This window comes from Sphaeramia orbicularis, chromosome 22 (genome assembly GCF_902148855.1).
Source record: "Sphaeramia orbicularis chromosome 22, fSphaOr1.1, whole genome shotgun sequence".
Classification (NCBI taxonomy): domain Eukaryota; kingdom Metazoa; phylum Chordata; class Actinopteri; order Kurtiformes; family Apogonidae; genus Sphaeramia; species Sphaeramia orbicularis.
In genome coordinates this window covers 8,251,500-8,270,133 of record NC_043978.1, presented here as the reverse complement: position 1 = coordinate 8,270,133, position 18,634 = coordinate 8,251,500, and the positions used below count along the sequence as shown (strand labels likewise).

Genomic DNA, 18,634 nt, shown 5'->3' with positions numbered 1-18,634 from the left:
TCTTCCCATTGGAATTTGAAAAAATATATTAAATCTTTAGAGGTTATCTAAAACAAAAAAAAGCTCTAACACCCTTCTTTAATTCTTTAATATAGACTGAACTCTATGTTGCATTTATTTATTTATTTTTGTTAGATTTGTCATTTTTATTTATTTTTTATACTATTATTTGTCTATTATGCTTTGTGTCTCCAAATGCATTATTTTCTTAAACTTAAAAAAAAAAAACCAGCAACAATAACACAGTCACCTTACATGTAACATTAGTCAAAATGGACATAGAATGAATAAAAGGGGGAAAAAATGATCAAAAATGAACAAGTGTACAAAATACATTTAGAGATTAAAATTAACTTGTTTGTACATACATTTTTTTTATATCTATACTTATAGGCCTATTTATAGTTGTCTTTTTTTCTATTTTATTAATGACTGCACATATAGAAATATATTTCACTGTGCATTGTACTATGTATAATTGTGCACAGGACGAATGAACCTTCTAAAACATCATATCTTAAATGAACACAATATTCAAATGTACGCAGTAAAATATAATAAAACTGAAACACACTTTAAAAAACTAATATAATCAACTAAATTAGCATTAAGCTACCAGTTTTAACCTTATTAATGAAAAAAAGCTTCTAACATTACTGGAAAGCGTAGGTTTAAAGTAATATTTTGATTACTTTTTAATTCTACTTTCCAGTATAAAGCATTTCTCATTAATCAAATGGTCAAATGTGACCTGGCAGTGACAAAGTGATTAAATTAATTCCATCACTTATTCCTGCTTTAAATTATTCATCTCACAGTGCTTCACAAATAAAATTTAAAACACCAATGATGACTAAATACATAACCCTGATCTCACAATAAGATGGTTTCCTTCTTTTCTCGGTGAATGACCTGGACATCCAAGGCACATATCTGCAATTCAAGGTCAAAATAAACATTTAAATGACAAGTTTGATATTCAGGGTGAATATTCAATATAAATATGTCATAAAAGAAACTAAATAACTAACAAAAACCTACAGACAAAAGCAGAAAACTCATCATCACTATCAAACCTTAAGTTGAACTTCCCATTCTCCCAACAGGACATGAACGCAGCATTATCTGCCCATCAAAGATCTGACAGTGATGAAGAGGTCTCACTCTGTTTATGTTTTCAGCACCACAGAGGAAGCGCAGCAGAGGTGTCACTCTGATGTTTTATTAATGTCTGAATGTGACCTTTTTTTTATTTATTTAACTCAACTTTTCTTTTGTTTAGAAACACATTTCATTCATTAAAGAACGAAAACAGAAGACACCATATCTTATAATCCAGTAAGGACAGTGTACACTGAGCCTAAACGCTGTCGGAATCCATTAAAAACAGATTTATACGTTTTTAAGTTGTTTTTTTTTTTAGAAATACATGCAGTGAAATCCATTAAAAATGAGATCCTGTGTCATAATAATGTCTCATACAATTGCTTTTAATTACTTGTGTAACTGAGGCTATATACATGTTTGACGAGTAGATTACAGGTTTTCCCCAAACCTTTTTATTGAGTTTTGCATCTATTTTATATCAATATTTTCATGTAAAAACAGTCTATGTAAAATCCCAAGTATTTTCCTTGTAGGTATAAAATGAGGTGTCTTTACAATGACTTTCTAGACCTTTAAATAAATCCATAATTCTGAAAACAAACAAGTTCTTCATTATTGATCAGACTGTTTTTTTTGACATGAAAACATCCATAAATGTGTGTTCTCTGGTCATGCACCATGTTTTCTGTAATAAAAATCTGACAAAACAATGTGTTTCTCATTAGAAAATAACAGCAAATGAATTTAAAGGAATAAACAGTCGTCTCCAAAAAAAAAAGGGTTACTAAAATCACAAGGATGGAAATGGAAATGAAGACTCGAAGGCAATAAAGTTTGTCACAGATGATCGACGAGGAGGAAAAACAAACATGAAAAACAACAGAAGGAAATAAACCAAACTGTTCATGATCACAGAAAAACTTCAGCAACGAATCAAGATTAAAAGATAAAAAAGTCTATGTACAACACAAAAACCATAAAAACACATACGAGACGCTGCTTTAGAATCCCAACAACAGGAGGCTTTACAAGATACAGATACAGACAAACGTATCAGTAACATCATCCAAAACAGTTCAAAGTTTGACTGGTGTGTTCGTGTGCGTCACTGAGTCTGTTGTCGACAGATGTTTATCAACCTGTTTCTGTTCTTGGAGATCTGATTCTGAAATGGACAAACTCACTGAAACGCATGAACTGAGCCTTAACTGCCACTGATGACATGATTCAGACGTGCCCTCTGCAACCTCTGGAGGTCTGGGTCTGGTCCTGTTTGGACCCAGGTCCCGGTCTAGATGCGTGGCGGGTGGAGGTGGGTGTGGTGGCTGATGGCCTGCTCCATGGAGCTCTTAAAGGCCTGGTAGGAGGAGGTGACGGGCAGCAGGAGGCGCCGACAGCCGGGGTCGCTCTGAGGGAACAGGCCCGCGTCCACTCCGCCTCCTGCCCCGCCTCCTGCTCGTCTTCGCTGTCCTCGCCGTCCTCGCTCCGCCTTCTTGCTGTCTCCTGGGGGGTGGAGGAAGGAGATGGAGGGAGGGGGGAGGAGTCCAGCCGACGTCAGCTGATCAGCACCGGTGGAGAAACGAAGGACGTCCTGGAGGGAAACGGAACTCTGTCCAACTGAGGAGACGCAATAGGAGGCAGAGGACAGACGTTTTTAAGACGGAATCCTCAATAAAAAGTCAAATTCAAAAAAGTATGACCGAAAACAATATAGTGAATAATCAATAATAATAATTATCTTAGCTTATCTTCTGATAGGGTTTTCCCTGTTGTTGAACTCTGGACAAAGACACGTCAAATAAATCTGTTCATTAATGACGTTGGAACTCCACCCTTTCCTCAGTCGACTAAACTGGTCTATTAAACTGGTTCAACTCTTCCATTTCCTCCTTTGTTCTTCCTACCGGTGTCGGTTTTCGGTGTCGTCTCTTTACCTTCACACTCTGACAGGAAGTCCTTCCAGAAGCCCACCACGGCCGTCTCTCTGCTCAGCCGCTCGGCATGCTGGGAGGAGAACCTGGCGCTGAACAGCTGGTTGAGCGTCTGGGCTGTGAGCGGCTCGGACGCATCGCAGAAGACGGAGCAGAAGAGGGACGGGAAGACCTGGACCTGGACCAGACACATGGAGACAGGGTTTAGTCCAGGTCCTGGTGTTAAAGGAACCGGATTCTGGACTTTAGTCACTGGTGACGAATCAACTTTAAAGGAAGGGAGGGGTCTGATGGTCAGTGTGTCAGATTAGACCATGGGTGTCAAACTCATTTTAGTTCAGTTCCACATTCGGCCAAATTTGGTCTGAAGTGGGCCAGACCAGTAAGATAATAATGTAATAATGTATAAATAATGTCAACTCCAAACTTTCCATACATGATGAAAATGTTTACATCTACAAACTATCCTCTAAAACAATGGGAATAACATGAAGAACCTAAATTTCTTAGGAAAAATAAGTGCAGTTTTAACAATATTACACTTCAGTTCATCATTTACACATAATTACAAGTTACAGATCACAGTGGATCTACAAATACACAAAACATTTAATAACAGGCAGAATATTGGTAAAATTACACTTCTCTTAAGGCATTTCAGGTTATTCTTATTATTTTATTATTTTTTGTGAAATGATGGTTTGTTTTACAGGAAAATTACACGAAAATGTTTACATTTACAGAGAGAAAAATTTGGAGTTGTGAGTATTTCTAGGTTATTATGATAGTATTGTGCTAACTAACCCACTTGAGGTTGAATTGGACTGTATGTGGAACCTCAACTAAATTGGTTGTTAATATCGTAATTTTTGCATTTCACAAATTCATTCCACAGGCCGGATTGGAGCCTATGGCGGGCCACATTTGGCTCCCGGGCCGCATGTTTGAGACCCCTGGATTAGACAGATGTGGACAGGAGCGGACAGACACCAGTGATTTTATCTCAGATCTACAGTCGAATAAACTCAGACTGTGTCCACGTCACCTTTAGGTTCAGAACGTTTTCAGCCACCGTCGCTACTAATCAACTTACACTGAGCAGTAGCAATCACACTGTTTAATTCCAAAGAATTATAATTACACACTATATTTGTGTACACTTATTTATGCATATTTCTTTTAATGATCATATTGATAATATTTCTCTCGTACATATTGTACAAATTATTGTTCTACTTTAGTTTTATATATATGTATGTATGTATGTATGTATGTTTGTGTGTTTGTATGTATGTATGTATGTATTAGGGGTGTTAGAAAATATCGGTTCTGCAATATATTGCGATATTTCATTTCACAATACTGTATCGATATTAAAAGTACTGTATCGATATTTTTAGGTATTTATTCAAATGCAGATATGGCAGAGGTTCATTTTGGTTTTTCTTCATTGTTTATATTTTATTTATTATTATTTAACACTGTTTTATTAAATAATTGTTATTTGAATCATCCTAAAAGCACTTTTTACTATCTGAGAGGCAGATGGTAGTTCCTTAGATGGGATCGCACAAAAATACTGTTCTGATGTTAGTTCTGAACGAATAGAATATGAACATTTGAACAGGATCTTAAACTGTAATGTCTGTAAAACAGAATTTCAGTTTGAACACAGGAACATTTAGTCATACAGCATTAGATCCTGTTGTGATAAAAATAAAAATGTGTGCAGTATTTGTGAATATTTCTGGTGTAATTCAGTTCTTCCAAAACATAATCATTTTAAAAAAGAAAAAAACAAAAAATTGCCTTTTTAACAGTATTATGATATATCATGATATATCGTATCGTGATCCTAGTATTGTGATTTGTATCGTATCGCCAGATTCTTACCAATACACAGCCCTAGTATGTTTATATAAAAGGGAATAACATGAACAACTGTGTTCAACCTGAAATAAGTTGAAGAAGTTAAGTTAAAAATAAGTTGAAAAATCAGTGCAACTGTCCCAATATTCTGCCCGTTATTAAATGTTTGGTGTGTTTGTAGATCCACTGTGATCTGTCCGTTATAATGCACATGTGGCAATGATAAACTGAGGCAGAATACTGTTAAAATTGCACTCATGATTGTTCATGTTATTCACATTTTTTAAATATATATTTGGCCTTTTTGTAGTATTGATCGTTTCTTTCCTGCTACTTTTTATTCTACCTGAATAGAGCAGCTGTAACACACAATACTTTCCCCTGCGATTAATAAAGTATTCACATTCTGATTGTCTGAAGTTTCCATTTGCTTCGGTCAAATGCACCTAGACCCAGTTTTTCACCAGTCTTTCCATCATGTTTCCGCTGTTTCCTACATTAACCACTGGATTTTGACGTGAACTCACCTGATCGAAGACGCCCAGAGTCTGCAGACCTTCACCAAACCTGGAGGATAAAAAAACAACTGTGTTTTCTCTTATTCACGCCTCACTTTTATACTTTTAATATCATCATTTGTGTCCCGTCGCCTCCTCTCAATAATTTAACCACAGCCGTCGTCATGGTTACGGAGCCCCTCCCAGTTTCATCGGTGAATCTGTGCGGAATTAGCGTGGACTCACCTCTGCAGAGGCAGCTGCATCCTGGTGATCATGGTGAAGCTCACCAGATCCTCCACCAGAGCGTCCCTGTCCTCCAGGCTGCTGATTGGCCGGTTACAGCCCGCCAGCGCCAGGTACTCCCAGCTGTCGTCCAGCGCCTCCTGTAGGTCGACAAGAGACTGCACCTCCGAGATCTGAAAGCAGAGGATCGGTCACTGAGCCCGTTTACCATTAAAATCTGATAAGTGTAATAATCAGATCTGATGTGTTCACATGGACGATACGATAACCCATGAACCCTGGTTTAGACGTTTCAGCCCATTATCGAACTGTGAAAGGTCAAATCAAAGGTCTGCTTATTGTCTTCAGATTATGTGCGTTTTTTTTTCATTATTTAACTCAGTTTTTGTTTTTTCATGTTTTCATTATTACCTCCGCCAAGGAGATTATGTTTTTGCCGGTGTTGGTTTGTTTGTCTGTCTGTCTGTCTGTGTGCAAGATAAATGAAAAAGTTATGAATGGATTTGGATGAAAATTTCAGGAAATGTTGATACTGGCACAAGGAACAAATGATTGGTGGTGATCGGGGGGGCACTAATCTGCCTTGGTGGAGGTCTGCACTCTCCAAGTGCTTTTCTTATTTTACTCAGTTTTTAGCTTACCGGCCGACAGGCCATAAGCTATTGTCGTCATACAGCGTCCGGCGTCGTTGACGTCTGTCGTCCGTCACAAAAATTTCAATCGTCTTCTTCTCTGAAACTACAATTCCGATTGACTTCAAACTTGGTATACAGCTTCTTTATGATGTCAACAAAAGTTAGTGAAATTATTTGGATCTGGATCTGATTCTGGATTTGGTGCGACTTTGAAAAATTTCCCCATTATAAGAGATAGGAAGTGGATGGATGCAATAACTCAGTAAATATAAATGATATCCAGTGTAAATTTCTACAGTCCAGCCCTGATGGGGAGATGACCAAAACATAATGTCCACATGCTGATCAGGATCTTCTTCTGGATCCGGGAACTTACGGAAAATTTCACATGGGCTCTTATGGGGAAAAAATTTCAATCGTCTTCTTCTCCCAAACTCCAGTTCTGATTGACTTCAAACTTGGTATACAGCTTCTTTATGATGATGTCAACACAAGGTATTTAAATTATTTCGATCCAGATCTGATTCTGGATTTGGTGCAACTTTGAAAAATGTTCCCATTATAAGAGATAGGAAGTGGATTGATCCAATAAATCAGTAAGTATCAATGATATCAAATTGGAATTGGAATTTTTTACAGATCTGATTGGAATATGACCAAAACATGGGCTATTTCTGTAATAGAATAAATACACAGAACTGGGTGATAATAAATGACATCTGGATACATTTCCCAAAGCTTTTCATTTGGCCGGTAAACTATAGGGCCATTGGTCCTATTTTTCATTATTTAACTCAGTTTTTATTTGTTTTTTTTAATTTTTTCATTATTTTACTCAGTTTTTGTTTTGTTTTTTTCACTTTTTCATTATTTTACTCAGTTTTTGTTCAGTCTTGTTCATTTTTTCATTATTTTACCGTTTTGTTTTTTTTTTTCATTTATTCGTTATTTTACTCAGTTTTTGTTCAGTTTTGTTAATTTTTTTCATTAACTGTTTTTTAATTTTTTCATTATTTTACTCAGTTTTTGTTCTTTTTTCATGTTTTCATTATTTTACACAGTTTTTGTTTTTTAAAATTAATTCACTCAACTTTTGTTTGGTTTTGTTCAGTTTTTCATTACTTGACAAAATTTTGTCTCGTGATGACAGAATCAAACTTCCTGTTATTTTCTTCTACATCACTTCTGTTTTCTATGATTTAATAGTTTTTCCACATGTTCAGATGTAACAGAACTAAATAAATCAGATTAATTTGTAGACATTCATGAAGAATTAGGAGTACTGGGGACAAATTGAAGTGTGTTAATCTGATTAATTATAATCAGATTACTGCTGTTATCTGATAAAACAGATCTGATTATACTGTTTATATGATCAATAATGATCAGATACTGGTCAGAATATTAGTGTGGATGGAAACAGGGCCAGTGAAGAGGAGTCAGAGTCCAGATACTGGTGCACAAGTAGAAGAAATGGTTCTGTTCCAGGATCTGAAACATCCTTAAAGTGGAAAAGTCAGACAAACTGAACCTCACAGTTATGACAGGATTAATTATTGTAACTTTAAATCAAATCAGAAACAACAAACCGAACATAACGGACATTTGCATCAATTCTGTTGCCGGTTTCCTGTCGTGGGGTCAGGGGTCGTACTCACCCTGCAGACTTGGTGTGTGAAGTGCGTGCCGGGGGTCATGTGTTTGGCAGTGAGCGCTCTGTTCGGGGGGAAGTTAAACAGACACTGAAAGAGGCCACGAGAGAAAAATCCGACCGGTAAACCTCCGTGAACCAGACACAGAGCCAGGAGGCACCCCACGTCGTAGTACAGGTCATCCTTCAGAGCTGACACAAAACAATCAATAAACAATAATCAGTAATCAGCCCCAGGCAGCGACACGGAGCCTAAACATTAGAAATCCATCAGTGAGTGAACAGATCCTGTACCCTGGTAGTCCAGAGCCAGGTTTTTGGACCCGTCCGGTCCCTCAAACACCGGTGAGTCCTGGATCTGCTGCAGCAGAAGCTGGAAGAAGTACTGCCTGGCCACGTCGCTGTCCCTGAGGCTGCTGGGAAACGGAGTCAGCTGCACGTCTTTGAACCTGCACGCAGAAATTTTTAGTTGAGTTTATTTCATTCATGAGATAAAAGAAAGACAAAGAAAAAAGAAAATCTACTTTTTCATGTCAGTGAAATGACCACATGATGAATGAATGGTAGCAGAGACAAGAACAATCAGATATTTTCTGCCTCTTTAATAAAATATTTGTGCGTTTACTGTAATTTCAAACACACACGTCAAATCAGCTGCTTAATACAATATGTGTCATCACTTATGGCTGTAGTTTATCATTTACAATTTCACAACACTGAAGGCATCATTTCCTTCAATGTCGTCTCCAGACCACCCTGTCACATAATTTAATATAATAGACTTTAGCATAAATGAATATACTAGACCTGGGCTGTCAAAGTCCTTTTAATTCAGCTTCCACATTCAGCCCAATCTGATGTCAAATGTGTCAGACCAGGAAAATAATATTAGCATATTAACAAATAAATATTACCTGTTTTAGAGTGAAAAACAAGGAAAATTACATTATGAAAATGTGAATAACCTGACCTACCATGTACACTTCTGAAATTTCTTCAGAAAAATAAGTGCAATTTCAACAATATTATGTCTCAGTTTATTAATAACACAACTTACAGATCACAGTGGATCTACAGATACACTAAATATTTCGTAACAGGCAGAATATTGGTCCAATTACACTGACTTTTCTTTAGAAATTTCAGGTTGTTCATATTTGTTCAAGTTATTCACCTTTTTTTTGTGTAAAATGTAAATATTTTTAAAATGTAATTTTCCTTTTTTTCACATTAAACCAAGTAAAAAGTTTGTGTTTGTCATTATTTAGGGGTTATTACACTACTATGTTACTTGATATCCCATCAAACCCCTGACCTAAAATGAGTTCGACACCCTTGATGTTTAATGTTGTTATTGTCATTTTTTGCCCACATTCATCTTGCGGGCCGGACTGGACCAAAGGGGGAGGGGGGCTGGCTTTAGCTCACAGGCTGTATGTTTGACACCCCTGTTCAAGACTCTGACCTACATTCTTTCATTTCTTTGTTGAAGTTGTTCCATAAATGGTCTCCTTATACTTCACTCTGGTTCAGAATCTGTTTTTTTATAGACCTGTTCCTTTTAGGTTGTAGTGTGAAACTCTTACTCAGACCTCGTCAGAGGATGTGGATCAGGTTGTGGTTCTGGTTCAGGCTGACCACTGACCTGACTGACAGAGTGTGGGTGGGGTCGAAGTCCGTCCTCCTGACCAGGTCCAGACTGGCCGTCAGAACCTTGTCCACCCTCGCCTCCACCTGGACACTGAGGGGGCGGAGCTGAGGGACCAGAGCCTTCAGGAGGTCCTGTGGGGATCCGGATCCGATGGGTAACGAGGGTCTGACACGACAAATGAGTTTAATAACAGTCAGTGATTGGATTTTCTGTCCAAATAAAGGTTTAAATTTATAAATGGATAAAGAAACACATGACCTCACTCCTTCAATGAACCCATTTACACGACCATAAAAATCTAATAAGTGTTAATAATCAGATCTGATGTGTTTACATGGACTTCAGAAATACAATAATCCATAAACCCTGGTTTAGACATTTCAGTCCATTATCGTACAGTGGAGGGAGATTCAAACTTCCTGTTTTGTCTTCAGCTAATGTTGTTTGGTTTTGTTCATTTTTAAAAATAATCTTACTGAACTTTTGTTCGGTTTTGTTAGGCTTTTTATTTTTATTTTGCTCAACTTTTTGTTTGGTTTTGTTCATTCTTTCAATATTTCATTAAATTTTTGTTCGGTTTTGTTCATTTTTTCATTATTTACCTCAATTTTTGTTTTGTTAATTTCTTCACTATTTTATTCAATCTTTGTTATGTTTGAGCCAAGTCTATGTCACTTCTGTTTTCTATGATTTAATAGTTTTTCCACATGTTCAGACGTAAAAGAACTAAATAAATCACATTAACCTGTAAACATGTAGGAGGACATTGGAGTATTGGGAACAAATCCAGGTGAGTAAATATGATTTATTATAATCAGATTACTGCTGTTGTCTGATAAAACACATCAGATTATACTGTTTACATGATCAATAATAATCAGATACTGATCAGAATATTAGTGTGGATGGAAAGGGGCTCAGTGTCATCAGCGTACATCTGTAGACCTACATCCATATACATATATAAATGATGGGGCCTAAGACGGTCCCCTGAGGGATCCCATTCTCAGTTTAATGAAACACAGATTTATGATTTACTGTTAACATGATCAATAATAATCAGATATTGATTAGAGTATTTGTGTGGATGTAAACAGGGCCAGTGTTTTAATCATTTCATCAGTTTTATGAGTCTGTTTTGACAGTGTTTTCAGTAGATGTATTGATCTGCAGTGTTGGTTGCAGTACCTCTTACAGCTGATGGAACAGTGGGTGGAGGAGCGATGGCGTTTGCACAGGAGACGACTCCTCGGACCCCCCTGAGGAGACGCCACCAGAGACACTGAAGGATAAAGACACACTGATGATCACCCTGTGTTCGCATCCACTCAGGTTTCAGATGGAGGAGCTGTTCTGAGGGGGTTATGGATAACATTATGGACTGTAGCAGTTCAGACCTTGTCCGTCCGTGACCTGGGTGCAGTCGCTACAGGCCCAGTCTCTGGTCTCCAGGGTCAGGCCTGAACACTTCCTGTGAGTCCCTTTGGATCCACAGAGGCTGCAGCGGATCACCTCGAACCACCTGGAAGAGGCAGGGCATCAGGGTCAACGCTCAGACAGAAAACATGGACACAAATAACACATTTATTTGTCTTTGTCTCATGTTTTTCGCTTATGACAGAAATGAGGCAGATGAACCAAGTCTCATAATCACAAAGAAACATCAGGTGAATCTGCGAGATAGTGGAATAAACAGATTTGACTGATGTCAACAAAAACATTATCCTGAAAACACTTTTGTACAGAAGTCAGTCTTTTATATATATAAGTCATGTTATTATCCTGATCAGTGTCTAAAGGCTCCAGGTCCTTCATGGGCCTGTACAGAACTGGGTCAAAGGGCTTTAGTTTACTCTACACCTTATGTGTGAAATCAGCTGCACAAAGACTGGAGTTCATTTCACTGAGCGCTTTAAACCCATAAAGACCCAAACATCCACTGGTGACCAAAACCATCTACTGATCTAAACTGTTTAAGACCTGCTGATCCATTAATTCTATCAATACATGTAAATAATTGGTGTAAAATACAGTTCTTCATCTTTTCATGGTCATCAGATATGACCACATTTGGATGTTCAGAGGCTCCATAGTTACCGTGGAAACATTGTCATCTTCTCCAACAATGATTCACCAGTAAAACCCATGTTGTTGGATCAATGACAGTGGATGGACACACTGGGTTTATGTTCAGTTAATAATAGATTGGACTGAAAAAGACACGTTTTCTTCAGTTTTCTGTTTCTGTTATAATAACCCTCAACTTTACTCTGAGCTGTAATGAACATCTACATGATTAGTCAATTAAATAAAGGAAAATAGATGATTTTCACGGAAAAAATGCAAAAATCAAGAAGATAATTTTACACTAAATGGTGATAAATCACTTAAGAAAGTAAATGTTATTACTACTAATTGTTTATTATTGTAAGTGTGTGTGATTTGTGTTTTAACTGTGTAATCTCGTAGCTGTGAGTTGTATTTGCTGCTGCCTATCTTGGCCAGGACTCCCTTATATAAGAGGCTCTTAATCTCAAAGGGATTTTTGCTGGTTAAATAAAGGTACATAAATAAAAAATGCAGTTGAAGAAACCAGATATTTAAATTTATATATAGTTTTAAATTATTCATAAAAGATGCAGCAAGAGGAAGAAAATGGTAATATGAGATGCACTATGACAGTCATAGTTTATCCCTGCGTATCAGTGGATAAGCTACAGTTTTAACTTAAATAAAGAACCAGAACTATCTTGGATCTCCAGGTTTCCTTGGCCCCTTTGGTTTGGGTTTATGTTGTGTTCTAATCCCGTCCGTCTCCACCTGTTCCACTCATATCTGGACTAAAAGCCTCTGAACATTTGTGGAGGCTGAATATCTGACCCGCTCCTCGCCGAATGCGTCCGTCCTCTGTCGCAGATGCAGCTGACGGCATCACAGCGTCGGTAAACCTCCAGCAGCTCCGAGTACGCGTTCGTCTCCAGCTCCCATGATGCATCTCTGCAGGAAGAACACGGCAGGTAGATGAAGACGACAGAGGGCAACAGATTCAGTGACTAACAAACCGAGGCGGCGGCAGCGGCATGCACCTCTCTGGGATGTAGATTCCCATCCTCAGCATCTCCTCCTGGAACTGGTCCTTGTTGTTGCACAGCGTACACCTGAAGAAGAACAGCCCGGCACTGTGGGCCTGACGCTGACGGAACACACACAAATACACACCAGTGAAGGCTCTGAAGGCTCGGCCGGTCAAAAACACACTGAGGTGGAGTTACAGTCACAGGAAAAACTGAACAAATGGGATTTAATACGATGCTGTTTCCCATCTTTACCAGGATGATCAAATAAAAGACATGTTTGATTAAAGTCAGTCTGTTCTGGTTAAAGAATGAATCAATTATTTGAAAACATTTTTTAAATTCTGTCTCATCTGTTCTGAGTTACTGCAGTTGTAAGGTTTTGTAAATAAATATAATAACCTAATGAGTTTATTATTTACTGCTATTATTATTATATATATATATGTATATATGTATATATATATGTGTGTGTGTGTGTGTGTGTATATATATATATATATATATATATATACACAGGGTGGGGAAGCAAAATTTACAATATTTTGAGGCAGGGATTGAAAGACAGTGTATGACCAATTAGTTTATTGAAAGTCATGAGAATTTATTTGCCACAAGAAAATTTACATCATAGAAAATGTTTTTATTCTGTGTGTCCTCCTTTCTCAATAACTGCCTTCACACGCTTCCTGAAACTTGTGCAAGTGTTCCTCAAATATTCGGGTGACAACTTCTCCCATTCTTCTTTAATAGTATCTTCCAGACTTTCTCCCAATAGTTTTGCTCATAGTCATTCTCTTCTTTCCATTATAAACAGTCTTTATGGACACTCCAACTATTTTTGAAATCTCCTTTGGTGTGACGAGTGCATTCAGCAAATCACACACTCTTTGACGTTTGCTTTCCTGATTACTCATATGGGCAAAAGTTTCTGAAAAGGTATGGATAATAGTGTTAGGTATGATTATGACATCAATATATGTTTGGTTTCAAAACAATTGACGTAGTGCCTGCTGAGAAAAAACAACTAAATGTTCATTGTAAATTTTGCTTCCCCACCCTGTATATATATATATATATATATATATATACACACACACATATATATGTTTTTTTTTTTTGTTTTTTGTTTCTTTTTTTAATGTTTGTCTTTAAGATGCACAATTTTTTCTTGCACTTTATTCTGTTGCTGCCTTGACCAGTAAATATCCCTGTTGTGGGATCAATAAAGTCTAGTCTAATCAAATCAAATCGAATCTAGTCTAATTTAATTTAATTTAATCTAATCTAGTCTAGTCTTGTCTAGTCTAATCTAAAAAAATTGTTTGAAGCTTACAAAGTGTTTCTAACTGTTCTTTAATGAACCACAGAAAACACAAGGAAAAAACATAGAAGCTTAAAGTTTGTGTTCCTGCCAAAGCCTTTGTCTGTCTGTGGATTTGGCTGAACTGAAGCTCATATATTAATGATAATAATAATGATAATACATTTTATTTATAGGCACCTTCCTTGGCACTCAAGAACACCATGCAGTAAACAAGAGAGTATAAAACAAGCAATAAAACAGAGTAAAAAGCAAAAGGCAGGTTAAAAATATGTGTCCGCTGTGCTGAAGCGGATCGGTACCTGGACACAGTCTCTGTGGAACCAGCTGGTGTGACAGGATGGACACTTGAGGACAGAGTAGGACAGGATGGGGTCGATGGAGTCCAGACAGACAGAGCAGGACCGAGGCAGGCTGATGTCCAAATGTCCTCCTGGACCCAGAGACTGAGACGGACCGTGGCTGGGACAGTAGGACCTGAGACCGAGACAAGATTTGACCTTGTACATATCCTGTACTATCTGTATAAACCCATTATATGTTGTACATATGTCTTTTATCCATAGTATAGAGGTAGATTTTTGTATATTTCAGTATTACTTTGTAGTTTTAGCATATTGTTGATATTTTTCAGTATAATTCTGTGATATTTTTATACAGTCTCTTTGCACTTTAAGTGTTTGCTGCTAAACTGATTTTCAGTGTTCCTGTAAGAGTGACAATAACAATCTATTCTATTCAATTCTTTTCTGTTCTATTCTGTGAAACCCACAGATTAAGAATGGGATAGCATTAAAGTTCATGTGTGTGTAAAGCCACACGTCCCAATACTTTTGGCCATACAGTGTATTCCTTCCTGTTGTTAAAGGGGATTCATAGACTTCAACTCAACCATAGGGTTCATCACTCATCTGTTTCTTGTTTCTGTCTAAACTCTGTTAAGTATGATCGCAGTGTCTTCAGATCTTAATGAAGTGTTTGTTTCATTAATTAGTCGAAGTGTTTTGTCTTTTAACATATAAGTTGTTGTATTAGAGCTGATCAGGATGGAGCCATCACTGTGTGGAGGCTGATGCATGGGGGTAAAGATTAGGGTGAAAAGGGTCAAGTCCTCACGGGAAGTCTCCGGTGAACTGGGAGATGAACTGGTGTTGGCGTCCACAGGGGAAGTGGACCACCTTCTTACAGCTGGACACGTAACAGCCCACACACGCCCCCTTCTTCTTACACACAATACACTTCTGAAAAACACGACAGCCACCAGGATGTTACAAACTACACACAACCATGGTCCACCTGTGGCTCAGGGAACAAACTGAAACAGGATCAGACATGAGTTGGCGTTTTTGATTCTGAAACGTTAAATAAAGCGACACAGGTAAAGAGTAAAAGGCCTTTGGTACCAGTCGTCCTGAGCGACGCATCTCCTGTTTGATGTCGTCCTCCAGGAAACCAAACACACCTTCATCCTCTTGCCCACGCTGGTAGATTCCGCATGATGTCAGCTGATGCACACACGCACACACAAACAACAGTAAATCACAGGCTCTGCTAAAGCATAAAAAACCCTGACCTTTGTAAAGTTGTTTTCTGGTTTTTTTTATCTGTGCTACATTAATAAACCTGTCGTCCATATGTGTGAGTAACTGAATGTTGTTTCTGTTCATTTATAAACCACAGGCAGAGAATTTAACTGGTGCCAACGGTGCATAAAAACCATTAGTGTCAGCAGAATAAATGAATAATCTGAGGGTTTGAGGGAAAATAAAGAGTTAAAAATGTCACATTTGCCCCTTGAATCATCTATTTTTTACAGTTAGTTGGATGCTCAATTCTAAATGTATTCATTATGTTGACTTCTGTTCAATATTTAATCAGTTTCTAAAAAAAAAAAAAAAAAACCTAAACACTTTTGCTTACAGTGTTAATTTTTTCATTGTGAAATCATCCAATATTTCTTTGTTTGCCTCCAAATTATTATTATGTCTGAAAATTCAACTGGTTAAACATTACAAATAATACACTTCATTATTTACAAGAAAACAACTGGTTTATTTTCCGACTCAAGTGAAAATAATCAGCAGACGAAGCCTTAAACGTTTTGTCAGGTTTGTGTTTTTCACAGACGTGTTATTTAATATTTTATCTCAGACAAACAACAGTGAACGTGAGTTTTAAATAAACTAAACATTACATCAAAACTAAACCTCAGTGCGTTTCATTCACTGCCTTAGGTTCTTAAGAACTTGTGGTTGTGTAATGATTGATTGTTTCCGATTAATGGACTTACCAAACAGAAGTAATGAACAGATAGTTTGTGGTTACTGAGTTTGACTTTTTCTCCAAAAAGAGCAGGATCATCAACACTGAGTCGACACAGAGCGCAAACTGAAAACACACAAACACACGTCAGTTCAGGTGACATTAACTCCTAACGTTAGAATCTATGGTTTTATGTAGAAACATGTCATAGAGGAAATGCATCCATGTTATGAGGAAGTCAGTAAATGTCTCACAGGCCTCTGGGACATTGGTCTGTAATGTCCTCCTCTTCTTATTCATGTTCATGTGGAGCGATGCTGAAACAAGACCATGAACAGGCTGAGCGTTAACAAATACAGGCATGTGCCAAAAGTAGCATATGATGAAAAGGAAACTGTTTAAGGCCTTTGTTAAATGTGTGGACGTGGTTGATGTTTACAGGAATATCCCATTATGAGGGTTTTCTCTTGGTTTTCAAACACATCTTTTCCATCTCAAGCCTGAGAGGATGTTCAGTTCTTTTGTACAAACTGTTTTCAATCATTTCAACATCACATATTATTAAAGTATGTAAGGTTTAACACATTTTATCTACAAAGAATATAATTTATTAGAAAAATTTAGTGTAATACCATATCCATATCTGTGCACATACATTTGTAATAGCTAGAGCAGATAATGAGTAAAGAAAAAACAGTCAAATATTAAACTCTGAATAAACTCACTGTGGATCAACCAAATATTTGATCTGGGAAAAGTCATTAAAATGAGTGTGATTGTCTGTGCATTGTTCTGTTTTTGTTGGTGCTGCTGAACCTCATAACGGTAGGAAAACCATTCATTATACGACCTAAAGTACTGTCGAACATGTCATTCAAAGCAGAGAGATCATCATCAGTTATCTGAGGCTCCTCGGTTCATTTGAATGAACTTTTAGTGTCTCCTTCTGTTTATGAGGCTCATATCATATCAAGTGCTTTCCTGCCTCAGATCATTTCCAGTCATTTCTTTGTGGTTTATATTTTACAACCCTTCTTGAGTTTCTGTCCTAAACAGTTCCTCCAGTAAAGGACAGTTAGACCTTTCAACTGTGGCAACAATGATAAGGATCAGCTTCTGTTAAAGTATTTATTAAAGAAAACACATTGAAATGAATTTAGCTCATAATGCCCATATATGAAGAACTGAGGATTTTACATTACTAATGAATTTCATTTATTGATTCATTTGTCAGGGACCATGTACAGAAAACATTACCCTGATAGTAAATGTGCTCTGTAGTAGATTAGAACATTCTGGCTCATTTCCATCTCCAGTCCCTGTGTTAAGAAAACTTATCGTCATTCATTCATTCATTCATAATGTGAAATAGCTCTGTATTGTGAACACATGAATACACGGAGACAAAACATTGTACTGTCAAATACGCAAAGTACTATTAAAGGTACCTGGAAGACAGTATTTTGAGACATATTTCGAGACAAACATATCGTGGACATATAGCTTAGCTTAGACGTTTAACGTTAGCTACCGACGATTCAAACAAAGAATAAAATGAGCTATAAGTTCACTTTCCGCGGACGAACACGGTTAAAAGTCGTAAGAACAGTCGGGTGTTGACTTACTTTACATTCGGTTGTGACGGGTTGTCAGTGTGAGCTCATTTCCATGTGTTTTTTGCGGTTTTTAATCCGGTTGTTTGTGTTTACGTCTCTGTTTAACGCCGATCACTTTTTAAATTTCCCTCTTTCAAAACAAAAGACTTCACTTCCGGTTCCGGTCCGATCGGCCCAAAAAATCAATTACCACATTTATTTATTTAAGTTAAGCTAGAAATGTGTTCATATACTTAAAAAATACGTATCATAATATATAATATAGACTATACATAAAAACTTAGACCTTAAACTATGTGTGAATGTAAAGTCTGGTTACAATTATAAACCTAAGAACTAGATTTAACTGTACAAAGTCATTTCAACCTAAATTACAATCTTGTGGTGCGTTTTTACACTTCTGCTCCAAATAGAACAAATAGCACTTAATGCATTATATTAAGGTCAGTATGGATTAGATACATAAATAATACATTTCTATTACTTCTGCTGTCCCTCTCAATAATAGACGATTTGACAAATAATGAATACATAAATTCACAAAATGCACTAATGCAGTATTAATACACACAGTGAAAACACCTCAAACCCTACTCTATGGAATCAAAATAGAATTTTTTTTATTATAAAAAAAAAAATTACTAAATCAATTCTTTCTTTCTTTCTTTCTTTCTTTCTTTCTTTCTTTCTTTCTTTCTTTCTTTCTTTCTTTCTTTCTTTCTTTCTTTCTGTTTGAAGAACAATCTCTAAATTCCACATTATTATGACAAT

The 18,634-nt window shown here is 37.0% G+C and overlaps 1 protein-coding gene across 1 annotated transcript; it reads right to left on the bottom strand.

Moving 5' to 3' along the window:
* Positions 1–1,587: 1,587 nt before the first annotated feature.
* Positions 1,588–17,974, bottom strand: g2e3 (G2/M-phase specific E3 ubiquitin protein ligase). The gene is made up of 17 exons (XM_030127359.1): positions 17,873–17,974; positions 16,502–16,564; positions 16,276–16,373; positions 15,389–15,490; positions 15,102–15,226; positions 14,288–14,462; positions 12,674–12,780; positions 12,468–12,584; positions 10,985–11,109; positions 10,776–10,869; positions 9,582–9,752; positions 8,231–8,385; positions 7,944–8,128; positions 5,651–5,823; positions 5,435–5,474; positions 3,042–3,216; positions 1,588–2,724 (listed from the first exon to the last, which is right to left on the bottom strand). Exons 2-17 carry the CDS (start codon positions 16,551–16,553, stop codon positions 2,399–2,401), a joined length of 2,220 nt encoding a protein of 739 aa, XP_029983219.1. The 5' UTR covers positions 16,554–16,564; positions 17,873–17,974; the 3' UTR covers positions 1,588–2,398.
* Positions 17,975–18,634: the final 660 nt, after the last annotated feature.